This window comes from Antrostomus carolinensis, unplaced genomic scaffold (assembly GCF_000700745.2).
Source record: "Antrostomus carolinensis isolate BGI_N321 unplaced genomic scaffold, ASM70074v2 scaffold4839, whole genome shotgun sequence".
Taxonomy (NCBI): Eukaryota; Metazoa; Chordata; class Aves; order Caprimulgiformes; family Caprimulgidae; genus Antrostomus; species Antrostomus carolinensis.
In genome coordinates this window covers 1-20,199 of record NW_010337713.1, presented here as the reverse complement: position 1 = coordinate 20,199, position 20,199 = coordinate 1, and the positions used below count along the sequence as shown (strand labels likewise).

Sequence of the window (20,199 nt, the reverse complement as noted above, 5' to 3'; positions counted from 1 at the left end):
GCATAATATATCAGAAATAAATCTATAGCAAAAGGTTGTCTGGTGAGCGATGAACCAAGACTTTTACTGATGAGAGATAACCTGTTCACTTCACTTTTGCTTCATCACCTCATCCCTGCCAAATTATTTGTCTCATTTATCAGTCCTGTCTTCTCACAACCTAGACTCGGAAGCTGGACTGCTCTGTAACAGGCATCTGCAATGTACTTTAAGGAGATACAAACACTGTAGTACCTAATGCAGCATTTTTGGCAGCAGACATTTACAAAAGAATTAAATATCATTATCTCCATTTTACAGGCGAGGAAGCTGTGACCTTTGAAAAAGAAGCTATCAAAATCATCAAGAATTCAAATCCTTTCCTACTTTTCAGCCATAGAAAACCCTCTTTTTACTGCTTTTCCCTGGTGCCCGTGAGTACCACTGCAGTACACCTCATGAAGTAACAAACAAGAACAGGACACAGACTGTACAGTGCTGGCTTCCTTGGGCCAACGTGCAGAAAGTATTTTACAAAACAGGAAATGCTTCTTATTTTAAGCTGATGGTTTTGTCCAAAGTGCTCAGTCATCTGTTCTTCACTCCTCAAAATGGAGACTTGAAAACACTTAGAAAGTCAAAAGCAGAACATATTTGAACAAAAGAAATGCAGGTTATGCTCAAAACAGGTCTTGTCTTTTTTCTGTTTTGATCCTCTTCCTTGTGTCAGACAATTAACTTGAATTGTTCATTATCAAGCCCCTTACAAGGTTCTGTAACCATGTCTCCCTCCTACCCTGCTCTCCTTGAATTACTATGGGTCAGAGTATGTCGTCCCTCTCAAGAATAGGCACAGCATAAATTATTTCTTACCTTACATTGCATTTACAGATAATGTAAAACATATGTTGCTGTCTTGGTAATGTATGCTTGTTGATTAATTAAACACTTCTTTCCCATCACATGTCATGAAACACAGATTGCCTGCTTTCTGTTTTTATTTTTACTTAAAAAGTTGTCAAAGAATCTAGCAACATGCCCACTGCTGTTGAAAACCTCGTAGTGGAGAGAAATCTAATGCAGTGGTCTTCTTATTGTTACCTATGAAACACCTATGGAATGTGTATAGGATCTCATGGTAAAAGAAATCAACCTTTTAATTCTTCAAAGCCTCTGTGCCATAGTTTTCATCTTGCTTTACAGAAGGGGAGAAAGGCAAGAAGGCATGAGTGAAATATGCCTGGATTCCATGACACAGGAAGCCTTTACACGAGTGTACACAGACATTTCCATACTCGATTCACCCTTTAAAACTCCTTCAAAAGAAAACTGATTTTGTGGAGCAGGCATATCCCATGGGATCAGGAAGGGAGTTCCTTCTGCGAAGGGCGTTCCCTGTACTGAGCAGTATGTAAAAAAAGCACAAAAACAGACAAAGAAAAAGAAAGCGAAGAGTGTTACTCTCGATAAATGATGGTAAAATGAAGACAATAGATGAGGGAATGAAAAGATATATTAAGTCAGAGAATGATGCAGCTAAAATACTCTCTGCTTTAGTGCTTCTGCCTGTGAGTACACTGAGCAGGCTCTTTCCAAATTGAGAAAAATTATTGTCCTAAGAAAAGTCAATTCACTTTGCTGACAAACCACTACCCAGCTGCAGCAGCCTTATCCTCTGCAAACTTCTGAAGAAGCAAAAGCTGCTTTGTTAAGTCCAGCTTCAAACAGAACTTCACCTGAGCGAGGCTGATTGTGCTACTCAATGTCTGTATCGCAGACAAACTTCACGAGGGTCTGGGAATTTCTTTTTTTAAAGCAAAAATTTTGGTGGGTAATAAATCCAACTGCATCTCTGATACACAGATTTTTATTACACACCAAATAATAAAATTAATCGACATGATTTAGCATTTGAACTCCTAAGCCCTTTATTAGTCTTGTTGAGTTTTGTAATTTGTTATTTACCATCATGCCACTGTGATGATATTGTCATTATTTTGACTCGGCGTCCAGACTGTTAGGACAGCCCAACATTAAATCCTCATACACCTTGCAATCTATTAGGGACAATGTGGGTAACTGAAATTAATAATTTGAGAATAGCTACAAATCAAGCACTGGTGCAGTATAAATATTGGAAGGCATCTGAAAGCACTGGACAGCATTGAATTATCTGCACATTAAAAAAAAAAAAAGCCTTCAAATATATTAATTTTGGAATTTGAGGACAAAAAATGTACATTAAAAAACCCAGAAGCCCATCTGTTGCAATGCTGAGGCCATGTAGTTTGATAACATTCCATAGGGATGGATAAGATACTGTAGAAGCAGTTATTGCAATGTAAACTTAAAAGGACATTGCGAGTTAACAAAAATTGATTCATCTCTCCCAAATTTCCTCTTCCTTATATCCACTGTTCTATTGCATACCTCATCTCCTTTCAGAACTTCAGAGCCTTCTAACTCATGGGCCTGACTGGTCTTCTGTAGCATCTGCTTTTCAGCACTGGACATCTCTTCTTTAGCAGCCTGAAGTTCTTCAGCCTTGGCTTCCTTTTTCCGGGAAATTATAGATGCCTGCAGGATCATTGAAAATGCATATGGCCAAGTGAAGTAAAAACTGCCTCGTTTAATCATTAGTAAAATGTAATCCATTAAATTTCAGGCACTGCACCACTGAAACCACACTGTAACTGTCAGAAACTGATTTTCTTTAGGAAATGTGAGCAGGTCTCTGCAAAGGAGAAAGCATCGATTACGCTTTGTATATATTATAAACCACAACCTCATTGAAGATGATTGCAGACTCCCAGCTTTTTCTGTATGGCCAAGATTTCAAGCATGCTCTTTTTTCCCCAGATTCATGTTGATATATTTTACATTTTACATTTACATTTCTTCACCTCATTTTTTCTTTTTCATTGAAGAAAAAGGTAGGCATTTTAGCTGCTCCATTTCTTCTACTTAGTCCCTTTTTGTGCATATGTAAGATACACCAACATGGCTTAACGGGAAAGTTATCCAAGATTTCACAAATGTCATAATACAGATTTTTATAACTCCAACCTACTCCAACCTACAGAAATATGTTATACTAACAGCAGAACCAAGCCACTCAATCTTGGAAAATAGCTAGAAGACAATGAATAAAGCACTACAATACAGAAATAATGTAGATTACCATTTATTCTTTTTTTTTTTTGAGTCTAGAAGATAAAGCAATTAAAAAATAATATTTTATATAAGACAGAACATTTAAGAGTACCTAACATTTGACCAGGAGCTAACAGATTTGTGAACACAAGTATACATTAGTTCAGGGGGGGGAAAAAAAAAGGCATTTTTATCTTGCCAAAGTATACTATTTAAAAATATTTTAAAATAACACAACACATTAATTCAGATGCAAATGCATTAATTTGGAGACATTTCCTTTTGGTTTCTTCATACAAAAGGAAAAACTTAAGAAAAAATGAAGCAAAATGCACACTGGCTTTCTCACATTGGGTTAAAAGGACCAGCTTTATTTCTAAAAGCCTGTCTAACAGAATTCTGCTGGGCTAGTACCTCAGCTCTTTGCCTCATGAGCTATCTGCAGTGACAGACTGTGGTACAATATCTACGATCACTTTGTGAAACAGAAGCCAGTCTCTAGCAGAACAAAGCAAAGACCACCATAGGCTTTCAACTCTCAGCGGCAACCTGAACTCCTGGAGTGGCTCCTCCACTGAACACAATTATATCACAAGCCAGTTGGCCTTTGGTACCAGCACATCACGTAGCAGGTTTTTCTTTTGGAAAGTTTAGAGCGTCTCTTACACAACAAAACGGTGCCTTTCATATTGCATATGTGATTGAGCTGTATCATACATTTTATGACAATTTTTTTCCTCCCACTGATACATTTACTTAAGCCTTTTCATTTTTTAAACAGTCACCAGAAGCATCATCATGAAAATCTTCAATAAAATTAGCAGTGGTACAGGTTGCCTGGAAAAGAAATCACTTACATTTCTGTGTAAGCTCTGAAAATCTCAGAGTTCATAAATCCTTTTTATAACTTGGGAATTTACTAAGACTACACCAGACAGCCTATTTTATAGAAAGACTATTTTATAGCCTCACTATGACAAATCAAGGAATACCTTCTTAATAGATGTAACGGAAAAAATCGCGTGTGGTCAAAGACAAGCAAGGGATGGAACTGAAAGCAAAAGCCTTGCATCTCGGTCTGACTGCAGCAGTCAGCCCACATGCTGCCATTTCAGAATCTGTCCACAGCTGGAGCTTTACCAAAATAGCTCCTCAGAAATGATCCTTCCAGAATTACTGTGATGCAGCTGAAGGGCAACACCTAACAGCTTAAGGTCAGCAGTCAATGCAAACTCACTAACGTGACTGAAAGCAATTGTTTGACTCAGCCCTAAACATACATGTGTTCAACAGCTATTTATTTCCTTTTTCTCCTCCATTTTTATGTTATTTCTACTGATTTATGCTGAATAAATTAAAGAAAAGAATCAGGATGTAAAACAATCAGTGACTGAAATTGCTTTACTGTTTCTGATTTTAAAATGTTTTGCTCCTTCTTACCTGTTGGCGATACATGGAAAATTTACTATCGATTGGCTCATACTTCATCATTCTTTTCTCAATAAGCTGATTCAATTCTGCGTTTACTTCATTTATCTGCAAGACAGAGTAGAAAACTAAGGAAACAGAGCTTTATTTCTTTGTCTTCTCCAAGAATTAAATGCTTTGCAAACCAGACTTACAATCCAGCTAGTTCCATTTTTAAAACACAGAAACAAACCCAAAAAACTCAATGAGTCATTAAATATTGGCCAGGAAGAGGTTATGCTTTTGGATTTCCAGTTCTGTGCCTTTATGATAAGGCAGAGGCATGACGCTGGCCCTGAAAATGAAGTAAACTGGTGTACATGGAGAGCAAATGTGAATTGGAACAGACAGAAAAAAGACTGATGTCATCACATACTATGTGAAAAATATAACTTTATCAATATTAACTAAAATTCCTTTTCACTCGATCATTTATCAGAAGTTTAAAAGGGAGCAAATAAAGACTAAGTGATATTAAATTTCATCAACACTTTGAAGAGTCACAGACCATCATATTCCAGCTCTATGGTACCTTCTTTCCACTGCCACAAAATGCACCTGACTGTCCATAGTCTCAAATTATTGATCTTCATTCCAGCTGAAGCTTTAGAACATAATCCACCTGGAAACTCATCAACATCTACACCAGTGTCCTGACTGCAGCTTTTCCAGACCTGACTTAATGCTACACTGGGACTCTCATCAGCCATGGAAACCACAGCCCTAGCAACCTTCCTTTCATTCTCTGCTGCTAGATGAGTGCTGATAAGCAAGCAGTGTAAATATGTGCTGAAATCCAATCAAGTCAAAACAGAATGAAGGTACAGTACTGGGCAGGACTCTAACATTCATATGAGCAATATCCGTGTCCTTTGAAAGCCAAGTATTTCAAATAAAGTGCTCTATAGGACTGAAATACTCCAACACCTGACAAAGAAAAATCTATAAATTCTATTCCTTTCCAAACGCTAAAAAATAAATTCTATTCCTTTACAAAAGTGGTAGAACAGGCTTGAATTTGAAGGTGGCATAAGAATTCCCTTCTGGGAACAAATTCCTGTTTTATATATCATAAAATGCATGTTTAGTGCAATTCAGCTCCTTTTTAAGACTCCGAGCTACGAGAAGGCTGACCTAACCCTTAGTGTTAAATTAACATCTCTGCTCATACCACAGCAAATTGCTAACACAAGTTTTTAAATAGCATTTAAAATTTAAGGATAGGGTTGGATGTGGGAGTTGGTTTGGGGTTTGTTTGTTTGTTTGCTCTTACGTGTTTTGTGGTTTTTGTTAAAAACTTATCTGAGAGATTGCATTTAGTGATTAACTAAATGTTAATCTTCTTTTGTTTCACAACTGAAGAGATATTCCTTTGGGAATTAAACATTTTCTCAAGGATATAAAGTAGGGATAAGAAAACTACAGTGTACAAGGAACCTTAGACTATGCTACAGAACACAAATTAAGTGTGACCTTGGTCAACTTACCTTGATTTCAAGAACATTGAGATCAGATTGACTCATAGCTGGCTCTGCAACCGCCTTTTGTAAGAAATATGTTGAATTCTTCTTACTTTGAAGCTCTCTAGGTATTTTTTCAGTAACCAGGTATGAATTGAAATTTATCTCCTCTTCTAGTTTCTTCATTAAACCTTAAAAGCAAATTAGATCAGTGTGTATCTATAAAAGTAATGTAGTGGATAATTAACTTTGATTTCAACACATTAAAGGATCTAGCAGCAGATTACAATAACAACAGCATAACATTTGAGTCTTCTTTTCAAAGCTCAAAAGAAACAGGTCGTTAATTGATTTCAATTTTTAATCTGCATGTTAAATAATATAATATGTATTATTATCCATCTGTATCTCTAACATATAACTATTAACTCCTTGACAGATTCTTTTCATCAATAAACAAGTAAAACCCTTTGGACATGAAGTAAAACAGAAAAACCAAGAAGGAATTGCTGAGTAACATCAAAAATGCTGTCCAGAAAAGCAGCCACATTGTAAGTTTTGCTCTACACAAGCCAGATGCACGCTGCACGTTACCAGGATGACTTGGCTCTTGCTAGGTAGAGTAATTTAGCCTCCTTAACAGATAGTTTATAAATAAACACAGGTACACTGAGATTCACAGCTAGAAAAATGCAACAGAATAAAATAAAGCAGCTATTTAAATTACATTGCACAGTCTTCCACTGACAACAGGCAGTTGAGTGCAATTACTCCTCCGAGACACCTGTGCCAAGGACCACAGCAAGATTTGGAAATTACATGGCAGATGAGAGTGGGAATAGGTATTTCAGATTATTTTTCATTACCTAGATGACTAAAAGGTAAATATCCTAGGAACTTTTTAAAACTACTTGCTAGAGTAGGGGGTAGGGATGAGGGTAGTGTTCTCTCTGTATTTAGGAGAATATGGAATTGCCATGAAATGCCAAGAAAAACAAAAAATTCATAATCTCTGCCCCTTCCATATAGTGCACAAGCAGGGAAAAGCTTGAGTACAGAGATAGAATAGCACAGCTGATGGTGCTGAAACAGAGATGGGAAAGGATGTAGGGGAAAGCAGAGTTTTCTGTTCTCAGGCTACAAAGCCTGGCAACCATATCACTGACTGACAAAAGGAGAAGGTCAGAACAAAGTGAAACACAAGCCGAGGAAAAGGGGCCCCCATGACTCTGCTGCTATTTACCTCTAGAAACACCATACTGATAGATCTTCCTCAGCCTCTGCTCCCAGCTCAGGCTGAAAGGAAAGCTACTGGGTTTAGCTGACAGAGAGAAATCAGCCATTAGTTCTTGACAAAGCCTCAAGAAGGACAAGAAAACAGACCCTAGAGAGAGCAGCGTTGCTAACAGAGTCAAGTCAATGCAAACTAAAAATGAGCGGGAATTCCTCTTTTCCAGCAGTTTAGTTTGTTGATTTCAGTGTTTATGAAAAGCAACACTGCCACGGGGCAGTGATCTTTCCTGCTCCGTGGAAAGGTCACTTGTCTTGTGCAAAACCAACAGCATCAGCCCTGATTTCAGAATGGGCAGCAGTGTCACCCTCCGTATGCAGTAGCCATTATGGACTCGGCACTACAGCTCTACTGTGAGAAACACACTTGAACTTCCCGAGAGAGAATTTCCACTTCTTTCTTCCAGAAGAACTCAAATCCAGTCTTCCTCAGCCCACGACAGAGCTGGGCAGGAGGGACCACATTTTAATGTCTTCACTAGAAATCTACCACCTCTGCAAATGCAGCAAAGCTTCCCACATACACTGTGAGCTGAATTATCACCTCAGAACTGACTAGGAACACAACTCCCAGTTTGATATTTATAACCAAGATCTTCGGTGTGGAAATCAAAAATATATCAATTATATTATTCTGATATTAAATATTAATATTTTTATTTCATCAAACTAATTTCTTGTTTTTCTCTTAGTAGCAAAGAAATTCTGTACATAGATCCTATACTTGATTTCTGGTACTACTCCAGTTTTCTTATAAAAATGTACATGTCTAAATAATTTACTGTAGATATGACACTAAACTCAGGAAATAACCACACCTAAACAATTGCTTTCATAAGAGTTGGAACCCACTGACTTCCTTGATCACTACCCAGATTGATTTCTCAGACAAGCTCAGTTTTCTTTTAAGCACTGACTGGTTCTGCATCATGCTTACTCTTGATGGTGCAACAAGCAACGAAGCAAGTTAAAACTTGACACCTTGATGGGGAAAGACATGATAATGTCAACATCCTTCATGACTAATGTCGTTTCTTTCCTAAATACTCTGGATATACTTTTCCTCTTATACAATTCAACATATGGAGAAGTAACCACCTAAGAGCTATTTCTCCTGCTTAACAGAACATTAACAAACAAAACATAGGGCAGCTCTTGTTTTGTTTTGGTTTTTTTAAGTGAAAAACATTCTTTTTTCAAATTCCCAGGCTGGAGGAAAGAAAAGCAAGCATACTTTAAATCTTTCCATTACACATATAAATTCTGTTTTTAATGTTTTAGCATTGACTTATGGTTATAAAATCTACATACGTAAGCTGCACAGAAAGTCTGGCTCTGTGCCCTAAAGTTATTTTAGTAAGGTTCTGCCAACCACGTATTTACATTTGGAGAGCTATTAAGAGCAACTCCTCATGTTTTCCATTCAAATTTTTATTATTATTATTATTACAAAGAGGGATGGGAGAGTTTTTTAGTGCTTGCTCAGTCATGTAGAAAAGAGGCAAGTTTCTCTGAACAATTCTGCTCATGGATCTAAAACCTGATTCACCTTGCACTCAGATTCCTACTTCTTTTCCCTCTACAGGCTACCAATTGTGCATCCTATACCAAAACCATCTGCAACAATAACATATTTTTTTTAAAAAGGGAGGGGAAATAAAATAAAAATAAAACAGAGGAGCACTCTGTCAACCACAGCAATACTATTAATCTTACCAACCAGACTTGTATTCTCAAAGACATCAAGTTAGCTTAAAAGTGCTTTACCCCGACCTTGCATCTATTGGCAGTGACTTTATAATAAATAAAATAATTTAAAGTTCCACCTAAGCCATTCTCCTTTACCAAAAACATCTAACATTAAAATCTATAACTTTATTTGTAATGTGGTTTGCAGTGTTGGTGGAGATAATTTAAACTTGGAATTTTAGAGAAAGGGAATTCTAGGGAAAAGAAAAATGTTAAAGTTTTCATCCAAATGGAATATTTAAATAATAGCATCCTAAATTTCTATTTTTCATCAAGTGTTCAGAATGACATAAAACAGACATCTGTACAAAGCAATTGCTCTCTCACCTGTACCTTTGATGTTCTCAGCAAAGTGGTCTAAATCTATTACTAGATATTAACTTAATGAAGTATATAAATCACACATTTCACTGTTTATCAACAACAATCATCTTAACACATTCTTTTAATCAATATTTTCAAGCCATTTCTGCCAATAAAGTGAACAATAATGTTCTGTATAATGGACAGAGATCAAGAATTTCACTAATTCAGTTCGCTTCTTGGTATTAACAATTTGTGTTTGTGCCAGCAGAGATATTCAAAGCAAAAAGATGGCAAACTTGCTGAGAAAGCATCAGCTAGGTTCCTCAAGCTAGTGGTCAGTGTTCATATCAATACCATTCACATCTGGAACAACAACAACTACAAATTCATGTTACTTAGTGCTACCAGCAGCAAGTGCCTCTCTGTAGTAAACAACATACTGAGCAGTACTGAAGTGAACAAACAGGGAAGGAGTGTGCTGTGGAAACCAGTACCATCAATTTTAGTTGACAAACCGCCTCATAACAATCAATTGTTTTTCATAACACAATAAAAAATATTCTAAATATTTTAAGAGTTAAAAATCTAGTAACCATAAGCTGTATTTTCCTGGCACAGATAAAAGAGACTGATGCTAATTGCATGTTAATGAAGCTCATGAATACATGCTAGTTGCATTCCTTAAAGAGCTCCTTTACATTTCTTTCAAGTACTTCATCCTAAATTAATTATAAGATGAAGTAATCAAAGCAGCATGCATCCATAAGACAAACAAAAAAGCTTCCACTCATTAAGAACAACTTTTATCATTATCTTGGTTAGGAAGTAAAAAACACATGAAGTATTAAAAATGGAAGCAAATTATTTTAAAGGGAAGTATCTAACTTCCAGTGAAAACCCACAGCTACCAACCAGCTGTTGAATTGTCAGCAGAGAAGCTACACTGATCTAAGGAGGCAGCTGAGGTACCAAACTGCAGCCAAAGGGAATTTTTAAAATAAAATAAGTTGTGCTAACTGTAGACCAACAAAGCTTTTAAAATAAATGGATTCCTATTCAGTGCACTGTGGTCACTTAATTTCAATTATTTAAAAAACATAGTTGGCATTCTGGAATTGCTACTACAGGCAGTGACTTTGTAACTACTGTGGGGGAAAGCAATTACAAAGCTAAGTCCTGAAGTCTTTGTTTGGGCAAAATTTCAACACAAGTTTTCTTAAGTAATGACTCCAAGTATTTCTTCAGAACATCTAAACACTGTTTTTTTTCCCTGCAAGCAGGACTCAAGATAAGGAAATTAAATATGTTAAGTTTATCTTTATTTTCATCTCAATGATTAAATGACATATTTACTGACTTTTTATTATGTTACCTTTGCTTCTCTGAACTGAAACCATCAAGTTTCCATTGGCCTTAAAAAAACCCAGGAACTGAAATAGAAATGTTGACACAGCTTTGCTGTATAAACTCTCCGATAGCTACTGCAAAAATGGAACAGTTATAAAATCCACTGCAGGCCCGTTTGAGTAAAGAAGATAGTTCAGATATTCTCTTAGTTCCATTTGTAGTTCAGTGGCCGACGAGTATCGTAAAAAATTAAAGTTATGAAGTAATAACAACACAACGTGGTGGTGACTGAAAAAATTCTCTAACTCAAAACAGCTGGCAAAGCAGTTATGTGATGCAAATGGAATATTAAATATACTTGAAAAAGCAGGACAATGACTTACAGCCCTGGGAAAAGGACCATTCTGACTCTTATACCTTCACACTACTTCACCTACAGTAAAGTCTTTCCCTGTAAATCAGCCCCAAAACCTGTATAAACAGCACATAAAACCTCCATCAATCCTATGATGCGTTATTAATAACCAAGTGCAAGAGAAACTGGAAGGGGTTAAAGCAATCTTCCAAAGATCACACACACCTCAAACACTGAACCCTAAACTGACTCCTAGCTTTGTTGTCAAACTGGCTTGTTACATTTCCTTCAAAGTGATTAAATAATCAGAAACCTGGAGGTTCTCAAATTGTAGCCTTTGGAGACAGTTAGTTACACACTTACCTAGCAACTGCAATTCCTTTCCACCTGCTGTTTTTATAAATGATCACAGAGTACTAACTTACTCCACGAGCATTATAATTTATTTTGCTGAGGTTATTTGCAGACTGAGATAATGAGAACAAAGTATTTTCATATGTAAACAAATATATTCATATATAAATATACAGTCTTTAATATATAGATATATCTACTATATATAAACATATAAGAGTGTGTGTGCATATATATAATCTATGGTTTATTAAAAAAGCTTAATTAGGAAGTAGATTTATTTTTGGTACCATAAAAAAACTACAACACAAAACTGCACTACAATAAGAAACAAACCTTAAAGCTTTTCAAACAAATATTTTATAGAAGGTAACTAGAAAAACAAGTTACACTGAATAAATAGTATTCAATGTGTTTGTACATGAAGTGAGAAAATTTTTAAGAAGCAGCATTTCACACATTCCTAATTACAAACACAAAGGATATAAAACCTTACTAAATCAGAAGTTTGTCTTTTTTAATAGGCTTCTGCTTTTTCCAACCTTTTGTAGTCCCAACTGTTTTTTTCTTGCAGAGTATTATGGTTTGTGTTCACTATTTAACTGTTTTAAGACTTTTTAAAATGTAGACCTCAAAAATATGACTGACAATCTTCCCTTGTGATTGTCTCCCTGGCTTTTTGAGGCAAGGCATATTCAGGCTTAGGATCTCCAGCATAAGCCTTTAGAACACAAATTATTTCTTTCCTTAGATTCTCTTAAGTTCCTGTGTGCTTTTTGGCACAACCATGTTACTGACAGCCAGGCAGTCTTGATTTCCAAAACAGAAGTGTACACCCCCAGCCTTTATAGCTTACTACTTACTTTCAGGTTTTGAATCCACTACTGCATGATGCATCTCTTTCAGCTGGAGCTGCGCTCTTTGCAATCTCTGCTCTGCATGGAACAACTTTTGAGAGAGAATTGGACACATATAAGCTTAGTCCTTTGAAATGCATATTCAGACAAATAAAAGAGTATCAAAAAGAATCCTAAATATAAAAAATGGTAGCTAGAAGCATCTGCTGATTATCTGTTTCACAAGGGAACGTGCCAAAACAAATTTTCAACAATTGGACTGGGTTTATTTTATATTCTCTAGTGTTAATTAAGGAAAGTATTCTTGTACTCTGAAGTGATATTCTCTCTATGGCAGAAATCCATTAAACAACTTTCAACCAAAAACTGGCTTGAACATCAGAACAACAAGAAAAAAAAAGACAGCAAGAATCAGGATTGCAGCAGATAACTATCCTTATACTGCAGTTCTTCAATGCAGCCGAGTTCTCACAGCAATTCACTGTCCAACTTGAGAGCATACTGGAAAGCTTGTTGCCAAACAACAGCCAGTTGATTAACATTTTTGTGATTTAGAGAGATGTGTACCAAGAACTGGAATTAGGTGGACATCACATTCATTTTACTTGTGATCTCACTCAGGTTCAAGCAAAGATCCAAAAGAAAAAGCCTACTGATTCACATCGATTCCACATCCAGACATAGACTGCAATACTGAAAATCTGGGGGGTTTTCCCCTTTTAATGCTGTGTTGAAGTTCATGTTACAGAATTTGGTGAGATGACATAACAATATGGCACTGGATTTTAATAAAGTATCCTGTTTTGACAACATAGCTCAGGAATAAAACCCACCCTTATATTCAGATGTCAACTGCTTCCAGTGCTTCTGAGGACTTCACCTTTGTCAAACTCGGGGACCAAAATCCCAAGGTTGCTCCTGAATTCATATTCCCCCCCACCCAGTGAAAACCTGAGGTACTTGCTGTGTTAGTCAGCCCCTGAAATCTTAGTGCAGATGCACAGAGACAAATCAAACTAAGGAAACATTTGCTCACTACCATACATATAAAGAATTCTCTTTGGATGCTACAACAGTAAGTCCTGGAACAGTTCCTGGGACTGCTAAATGATGATGTCAGTGGCAGCTGAGGCAGCCAAGTACCTTGAATGAGGTGTTCAAAACTTGCAGGGTCAAGCCTCTTCCCTTAAAATGCACATAAATATTTATATTTTAAATGGGATTTAATTTTTCTGATGTTGGGAGAAATTCTGTACTGTTGTTCCTGATGTACCTTTTTAAATGCATGATTTGCAAGCAAATGTCAACAACTATTTATTTTAATAGGTATGTTTTTATGTCAGTACCTGATTTTTTTGTTCTTGTTTCTGTTGAGCCAAAGATTCCTCTCTCTCTTTCTCTAAGCGAAGCTGTCTTGCTATTTCAAGCATCCGTTGATGATTTTGTACTGTCTCCACCTACAGCAAGTGGATAAATAGTGCATGTTACTGTCAGAGAGTTGAGAAACACATTAAAGAGATCGTGTGTCTCGCAAGTCCACTTAGCACTTCCTTTCCATACATGTTACTACTCAGAAATGACAGCAAAGTACTGGACTCAAGATTCTTAAAAGCTCTGGACTAAGGCCTAGGGAGATTCCCTGTGGGTCAATTAGTTATTCGATTCCTTCCTAGACATACAGTGTGTTTATCTTAATCCTCGTTTGCATTCCAAAATCCAAGCTGCAAGCCAAGGATTATGACACTGAAATGTAGCAGCGTTACTTCTCTTATTACCCTCTTCTTAAGACGCTCCACTCTTTTGATGAGTTGATCTTTCTCCTCTTCCATTGCACTGATGTCCTAAAAAGCAGAAAAAAATAGATAAAGAAATGTTAATTTGTTTACAATATAATATAGATTGGACTAAAATCTGTTCAAATTAATATGAAAATCAGAATTCTTCCCTGAATACACTGAAGTGGTTATAATTTTATTGATCTATGATCAGAACATCCAGGATTCCAATCTCTCTTCTCTCTTACTTCCCCCACAGTTCCCACTCTCTTTATGCTAACATTCCTTCAGCTGCATCCTTGAGTATTAGTGTGAACATTTAAAATAAAAGCAGGTGGGTTTCTCTAAAATAAAAGCAAACAAACAGAAGCAACCAAGCAAAAATCAGCATGAAATCAACATCTGACACACTCAGTCATATGCTCTTAACGTTACCATCATTATTCACTTCCTGGCAGACAATTTTGCATCAAGTTGGTATAAGTGATGTTTGCTGACACTTTTTATCTTAAAATTGTGTTAAAAGAAACATTTTCTAGTGCTAAAACATGTATCTGACTACTATTCTCCTTAAATCCTATCAGCAGGATTCCAGAGATTGATAGTTATGAGAGAAAAGGAAATAAATTCTCCAAAGTTAGGCTTTATCTCAACATTTGCTTAACTTGTCCATACATCTTGCTGGAAAACTGTACCTGTGCTTAAGTATTTTACTGAAATTGGGGAAATATCTTTACTAAGCACCTTAGCCACACAGGATCATCATTTTTGTTGATTTAAGCTCTTAATTCACTCAACACCCTATGAAATTATTACCCTGTATCAGTAAAGCAAAAGGCTTTGCATCAGTTTGCATTCAGAGGAAAGAGAGTTCTAATATTTGAAAATCCTGCTGATCAGAGACTTGGCAGCCTTGCTTCCCAATCTGCTTCAGAAAGCTCAAAGCACAGGCAAGGCCCTTCTAATCTGTTTGCCAGCAGAGAACAGTTTCAAAAGGGGCAGCTGCAGTGACTACCAGCTCCGACCTCTACAACTTATACCCTGCAGTAAGTCCACAAAGCCACCAAAAATAGAACTGATATTTTAAAAAAATCTAAACAAAAGTTGTGTGATTTTGTCAGATTTTTTTACCCTTCTTATTTCTGCAGTAGATAAGCCAGATGTTTTGAGCTGCTCACACTCCTTGTGTAGGCTTTTAAATGCTTCCATCAGTTCTTCATACTATGAAATGAAATAAAAACCAAGCAGAATAAGCTCTGTGTCTAAGGATTTTCAGATCAACATGTTGCTTTACTACTAAGACAGTAAATATAGAAACAGAAATATGAAGAGAACAAGAATTAAAGGCATTTTATCATCACAAAAGCTTGTCAACTCATAAAGCAAAGTCAAAAACCACAGTGAATTATCTTCCATTTGAAGGTACGCTCAGAAGTTTCACAATTTGTTCAGTATTTTCATCTCTTCCCTTGTAACACATAGTGTATTTCAAAACAGGAGGATAAGATGTTATCCAAAAGGGACAATGCTGTATTAACAAATTATTCTCTCTTACTATAAATCTGTGTATATCATATGTAAATTTGTCACCCCAATGGAAGAGCTGGATCTAAAAACATTCTTGATAGAAGTAAAGAAGCTTGAATTTATAGAGTACTGAGCTTCAATTCAGCAAAGCAGTCTGAGAGCACACCTGACTTAACATGTGAGAAACAGCTTTGGCACGTTGCATAATCATGCCCTGGGTATATTACAGCTTGATTTATGTAGTTTGTTAGTTAGAAAGAAGTAGACAGTGTGCTACTTCCACACCAGTACATTGCCCACCAGTAATCTTAAACTGAGAGGCAGTGTGAAAGTCTGTGTGGGTAGAGAAATAACAGGGGACAGAAAGAGTTTAGAAATATGGATGGGAAGTAAATTTAGATTCAACTTGGAGAAATACAAGCTGAGATATAAGGAAGGATAATCTCCACAGAAACAGCCATTCAATAAGATGGAAAACTCTGGAAAGAGAATATCGTGTCATTTTTTACTTCCAGTAAAGAGCAATTGATATGAATGTTGAACACAAAATGGCAAAGGCCAGTTCAAACAAAAGAATCACATCCCTGAGCAATGAAGCAGCAATTCCATTCTATAAGACTCTGGGGAACCAGCATCCAGAATGCTCTGTTCATTCCTGGTTGTTTCCATATCAGGCACACATTTACAAGCTGGAATGAATTAAAAAAATAGCAATAAATGGCTACTGAGGAGAAGATATTAGAGAAAGAGCTTGATTAAAAGGCAAATAAAGGTATGAAAAGACATGCACATGGTGGACAAAGCAGAATGAGTTAGAAAAAAGCAGGAGTAAAACCACAAGTGGCCTCATTATATCATTTATGCATTAGAGAAGTTAAGTACTTCAATAAATAATGAAACAGCAGGTAGTTTCTGAGCAACTGTATTCACAATTGCTAACGTCCAACAGCTTAACTTTGTGTGGATTCTCTGCCTCTTTCAAAAGGGGAGTTTAGTAACTTCTCCTTATTGGGACACAAGATTTCAAGATTCAAACAAGGGCACAGCACAGCTTGCCAGATGATAACGAAGGGAAGGTTTCTCACTTTCACCACATAAAAGCTGCAGCTGCCCCACGTGTACCTGAACTAAGGGACTCACTCAAATGACCAGAGAACATCCAGGTTCCTAGAGCAGAAAGAAAGATTCCTGGCACCTGTGGGCAACTCACTGAAGACTGGACAACCAGATTTATGCCTCAAGTTGCTTATTTTTTAAATTATATACTGTAGCCAATCTGATGTCCAAATCACAACACAATTGGGAAGGTGGCAAGTATTCTGAGTATCTTTAATTTACAAAAGTACATTTGAGCTTGATTCTATACACCCATAAAACCTGACCATGTTCTAAGATCTCCAGACTCTCAGGTTTGAAATGTTTCTCTTAAAATTACCCTGTTGCAAGCCTGTCTATCTAAATACTTCACTTCATTAGTATTTAAATATTTGCATGGTAATGTTACATTACATGAAGGCATTATATTACCTCAGCTTCTGTTTGGAATTAATCAGCAGGGCATTAGTTTAATAAGAGGGTTATATTACTGTAATCCCAAAAAAAGAACACATCTTACGTAATGGAAATCATGGAGTTGGATATTTATCCATGTTAAAACTGTGACATACTGAAAAAACATACAATCTGCATTCCTTTCTCTCGTTGCTACTTCTGCTTAGTTATTCCAAGTTACAAATCCAATATTGTTAGTGGTACCAGAAAAATAAAAGCAAAGTCAAACTTCAGTCAGACTATCCAGCTTTGCTGGTGCACAGTTAACAAATCAAGTTACCTGTTACAAATATTTACAAACACTGGGATTCTGCAAGTCACTATACATAACAAAAGGCACAGAAAACTGGATAAAAACTGGGTAAATATGTACTTCAGATAATACAGATCTAAAAACCTAACTTTGATTCATTTCAAGCTTTACATTTCAAACCTACCCACTCTACCTAAAACCAACATTTAATGCTCACAAAAGAAGTGGGAACATAATGAGTAGGAATGTCAGCTCAGGAGAAAGAAATTTCTTTATTTATTCACAAAAAATAAATGGTTGAAGCAGAAGTGGGATAAGGCTAATACAAATATTAGGTGCTGAAATACTATATAATCAATTGACAATTAGGAGATATCGGCTTTTGGTCATTAACTTTTTCTGGACTAGTTTGAAGTGGTAATTTATAAAGTTAAAAATATCCATGACGTAGTTCATAGGGAAAAAAAAATTGTTTAAAAATTAAGAAATAAAAATCTGTCTTGGTCAACATGGCTCTGAATGTTATTTAGTACCTAGTACTTAATGGGCTCAAAACCTTTTAATGCAACACTACCTATTAATGTACAATTTCAGGGTTATTGGAAGAAAGGTGGTCAAGACATATATTTCTTAGAATGAATCTTCAATCACCCTGGATTCCAACATGCTCTTAACATAACTCACTTCAACACGTATCTCAGTAGTAACTCCCCAATTCATTTATCCCTCCTCCTATTGGCACTTTAATTAACTGACATTAAAATGTTGGCATTCATGAAAAATGGTACCTGTTTGTTGATGTCAGCCACAGTATCATCTTGTAGGAACTCTGCTGGCACTTCCAATTTTACTAAGAAACGTGCCAGGTAAGCTCTTTTCTTGAGTTCATTGGTCTTCTGAAGAAGCCAGTGTAAGACAGGATGAATTACAGGTTTGCTTCCAGTAACTAAACCCTGGCGAAATGCACTCCTGTACAAAAACAACAAAAAGAAAACGCCAGTAACTCCCAAACGAAAGAACAGTGGCTTGGAACAAACCATTTGCAATATTTTGACATTCCCTCTCCACTTGCCTAATGATTTTCTTAATGCTGTCAAAAGAGAAAACACTCATGATGCCAGTTTGCTCTTTACAATCCCGATTCTGCTGCCTTGGGACAGATAAAAACCCCGTAACTCATCAAAAGGCTAACAACGACTCTTCCCTTTCTGCGACATTCTTCGGGAATAAAAGCAATATGGGAAGAACGTGGGTTTTCTGGGTTATAACCTGGCACAGGAGGGAGCAACGCGGCCTCGGGCAGCTGGTCTGAAAGGGACGGGGACGGGAGTGACCCTGCCAGTCGTTCGGCACCCTCTCCTGGCTGACTCGGCAGTAGCAGCTGCTGCAGCAGGGCCCCGGGGGCAACCTACACCTGCAGGAGCCTTCTGCTGCCATCCCCCATAGCATATTCCATAGGGACAAGGCAGGAGCTGTCCTCAAGGCGTTACACACACCCACTGGGACAGTCGAGGTCAAAAATACACCCAGCTACTGAATTAAAGGTCGTTACTGTAGAAGCTGTAAAACGTTTTACGGTGCTTTGTAGACAAAAAGTTACTTACAAGTCTGATACACTTCCTGGAGGTTTGTATTTAAGGATACCAAGAAGAGTCAACATTCTTTTAGCTGTTTGTTCCGGCAGCTCCTCTCTAATGTCAACAGCGTGCTAAATAGTTTAAAAAAAATAAATTAATTATCCAGTTTGTTCAACTCATGTTAATTAACTAGCAAGAAATAATTGACCTTATCCATTTATCCATGGTATGTCAATGAAGTGAGATGCTCCATACAGAACATCCTCTTTATCACCAAACTTCAATTATCTTCTAATGGATTTTTCTCCAACATGTGTATTCATGTGAATTTATCCCAGGTCTACATTTTCCCTGCTCATGGGACCACATCTACACCGACAAACTGATTACTTCCACCAAGGAAGTCAGATATCCAAGCACACTAAGGCACACATATCTGTGCCCCAGAGGCAGGAACGATCCCTTCTGATCTTACGCACACTTGTAGTAGCCTCAGAGGAGAGGGATTAAATATCTGTTACAATGGCTAAATCATGAGGTACCATTCTTGGTCAGTTCCTACCCTGTGCGTGTGTGCAAGACACAGCCTGACTTTTGACTTAAGAACACAGCAGTTGTCAGCATGAACCAAGTTACGATCTCCCAAGGGAAAATATAAAGTCATCAGTCTCTAGAGGACAGGGATCCAGTATCCCTGGCCCAAGAAACATTTGCTGGTTTGCCAAAACCACACAGATATATAGACAGAAAGGATTCTTGCCAGCCACATTTATTTCCAGGAAGATTCATACAAGCTATTTTGGTAAACCAAACATGCCATAAGATTATACAGAGCCAGACCTAAAAAAACCCCCAAATTTCTGCGTCAAGCCCATTTAAGATGTTTGCAATTACGCAGGTCTGAGCACCTCTGATTGCCTTCCTTACCTTCGGGTCAATCTCCCCCAGAACATCACTGAGCAGCTGTAACAGCTGCATTGACTCTAAGGAGTCAAACGAGATTAAATTGTAGTTCTTCCTGAAGGGCTCCTGATTGAGCTTCTCAACAATGAACTGGATTTGATCACTCATAATGCTGTCCTGGAAAAACCTCTGCAGAGAGGACAGAAGAGCTGTCAGGAGGCCTCGCTGGGTGAGAGGGAGCCGGGGGCTGCGGGGAGGGCGGGTGGAGGCTCCCCCTCAGCGAGGCCACCGCAGCC

At 37.2% G+C, this 20,199-nt stretch overlaps 1 protein-coding gene across 2 annotated transcripts in view; it reads right to left on the bottom strand.

Annotated features, from left to right (window-relative positions):
- The window catches only part of IFT81 (intraflagellar transport 81), a 38,759-nt gene extending 18,561 nt beyond the window's left edge, over positions 1 to 20,198 (bottom strand). For both annotated transcript variants that reach the window (XM_010175255.1, XM_029086805.1), the window contains exons 1-10: positions 19,928 to 20,198; positions 19,028 to 19,131; positions 18,212 to 18,392; positions 15,224 to 15,313; positions 14,093 to 14,158; positions 13,664 to 13,774; positions 12,324 to 12,408; positions 6,087 to 6,250; positions 4,573 to 4,668; positions 2,410 to 2,556 (exon numbers count right to left, since the gene is read on the bottom strand). In XM_010175255.1, coding sequence (XP_010173557.1) covers positions 2,410 to 2,556; positions 4,573 to 4,668; positions 6,087 to 6,250; positions 12,324 to 12,408; positions 13,664 to 13,774; positions 14,093 to 14,158; positions 15,224 to 15,313; positions 18,212 to 18,392; positions 19,028 to 19,131; positions 19,928 to 20,071 — 1,188 coding nt within the window. In that variant the 5' untranslated portion in view covers positions 20,072 to 20,198. The remainder of the gene's footprint in view (positions 1 to 2,409; positions 2,557 to 4,572; positions 4,669 to 6,086; positions 6,251 to 12,323; positions 12,409 to 13,663; positions 13,775 to 14,092; positions 14,159 to 15,223; positions 15,314 to 18,211; positions 18,393 to 19,027; positions 19,132 to 19,927) is intronic.
- Position 20,199: the final 1 nt, after the last annotated feature.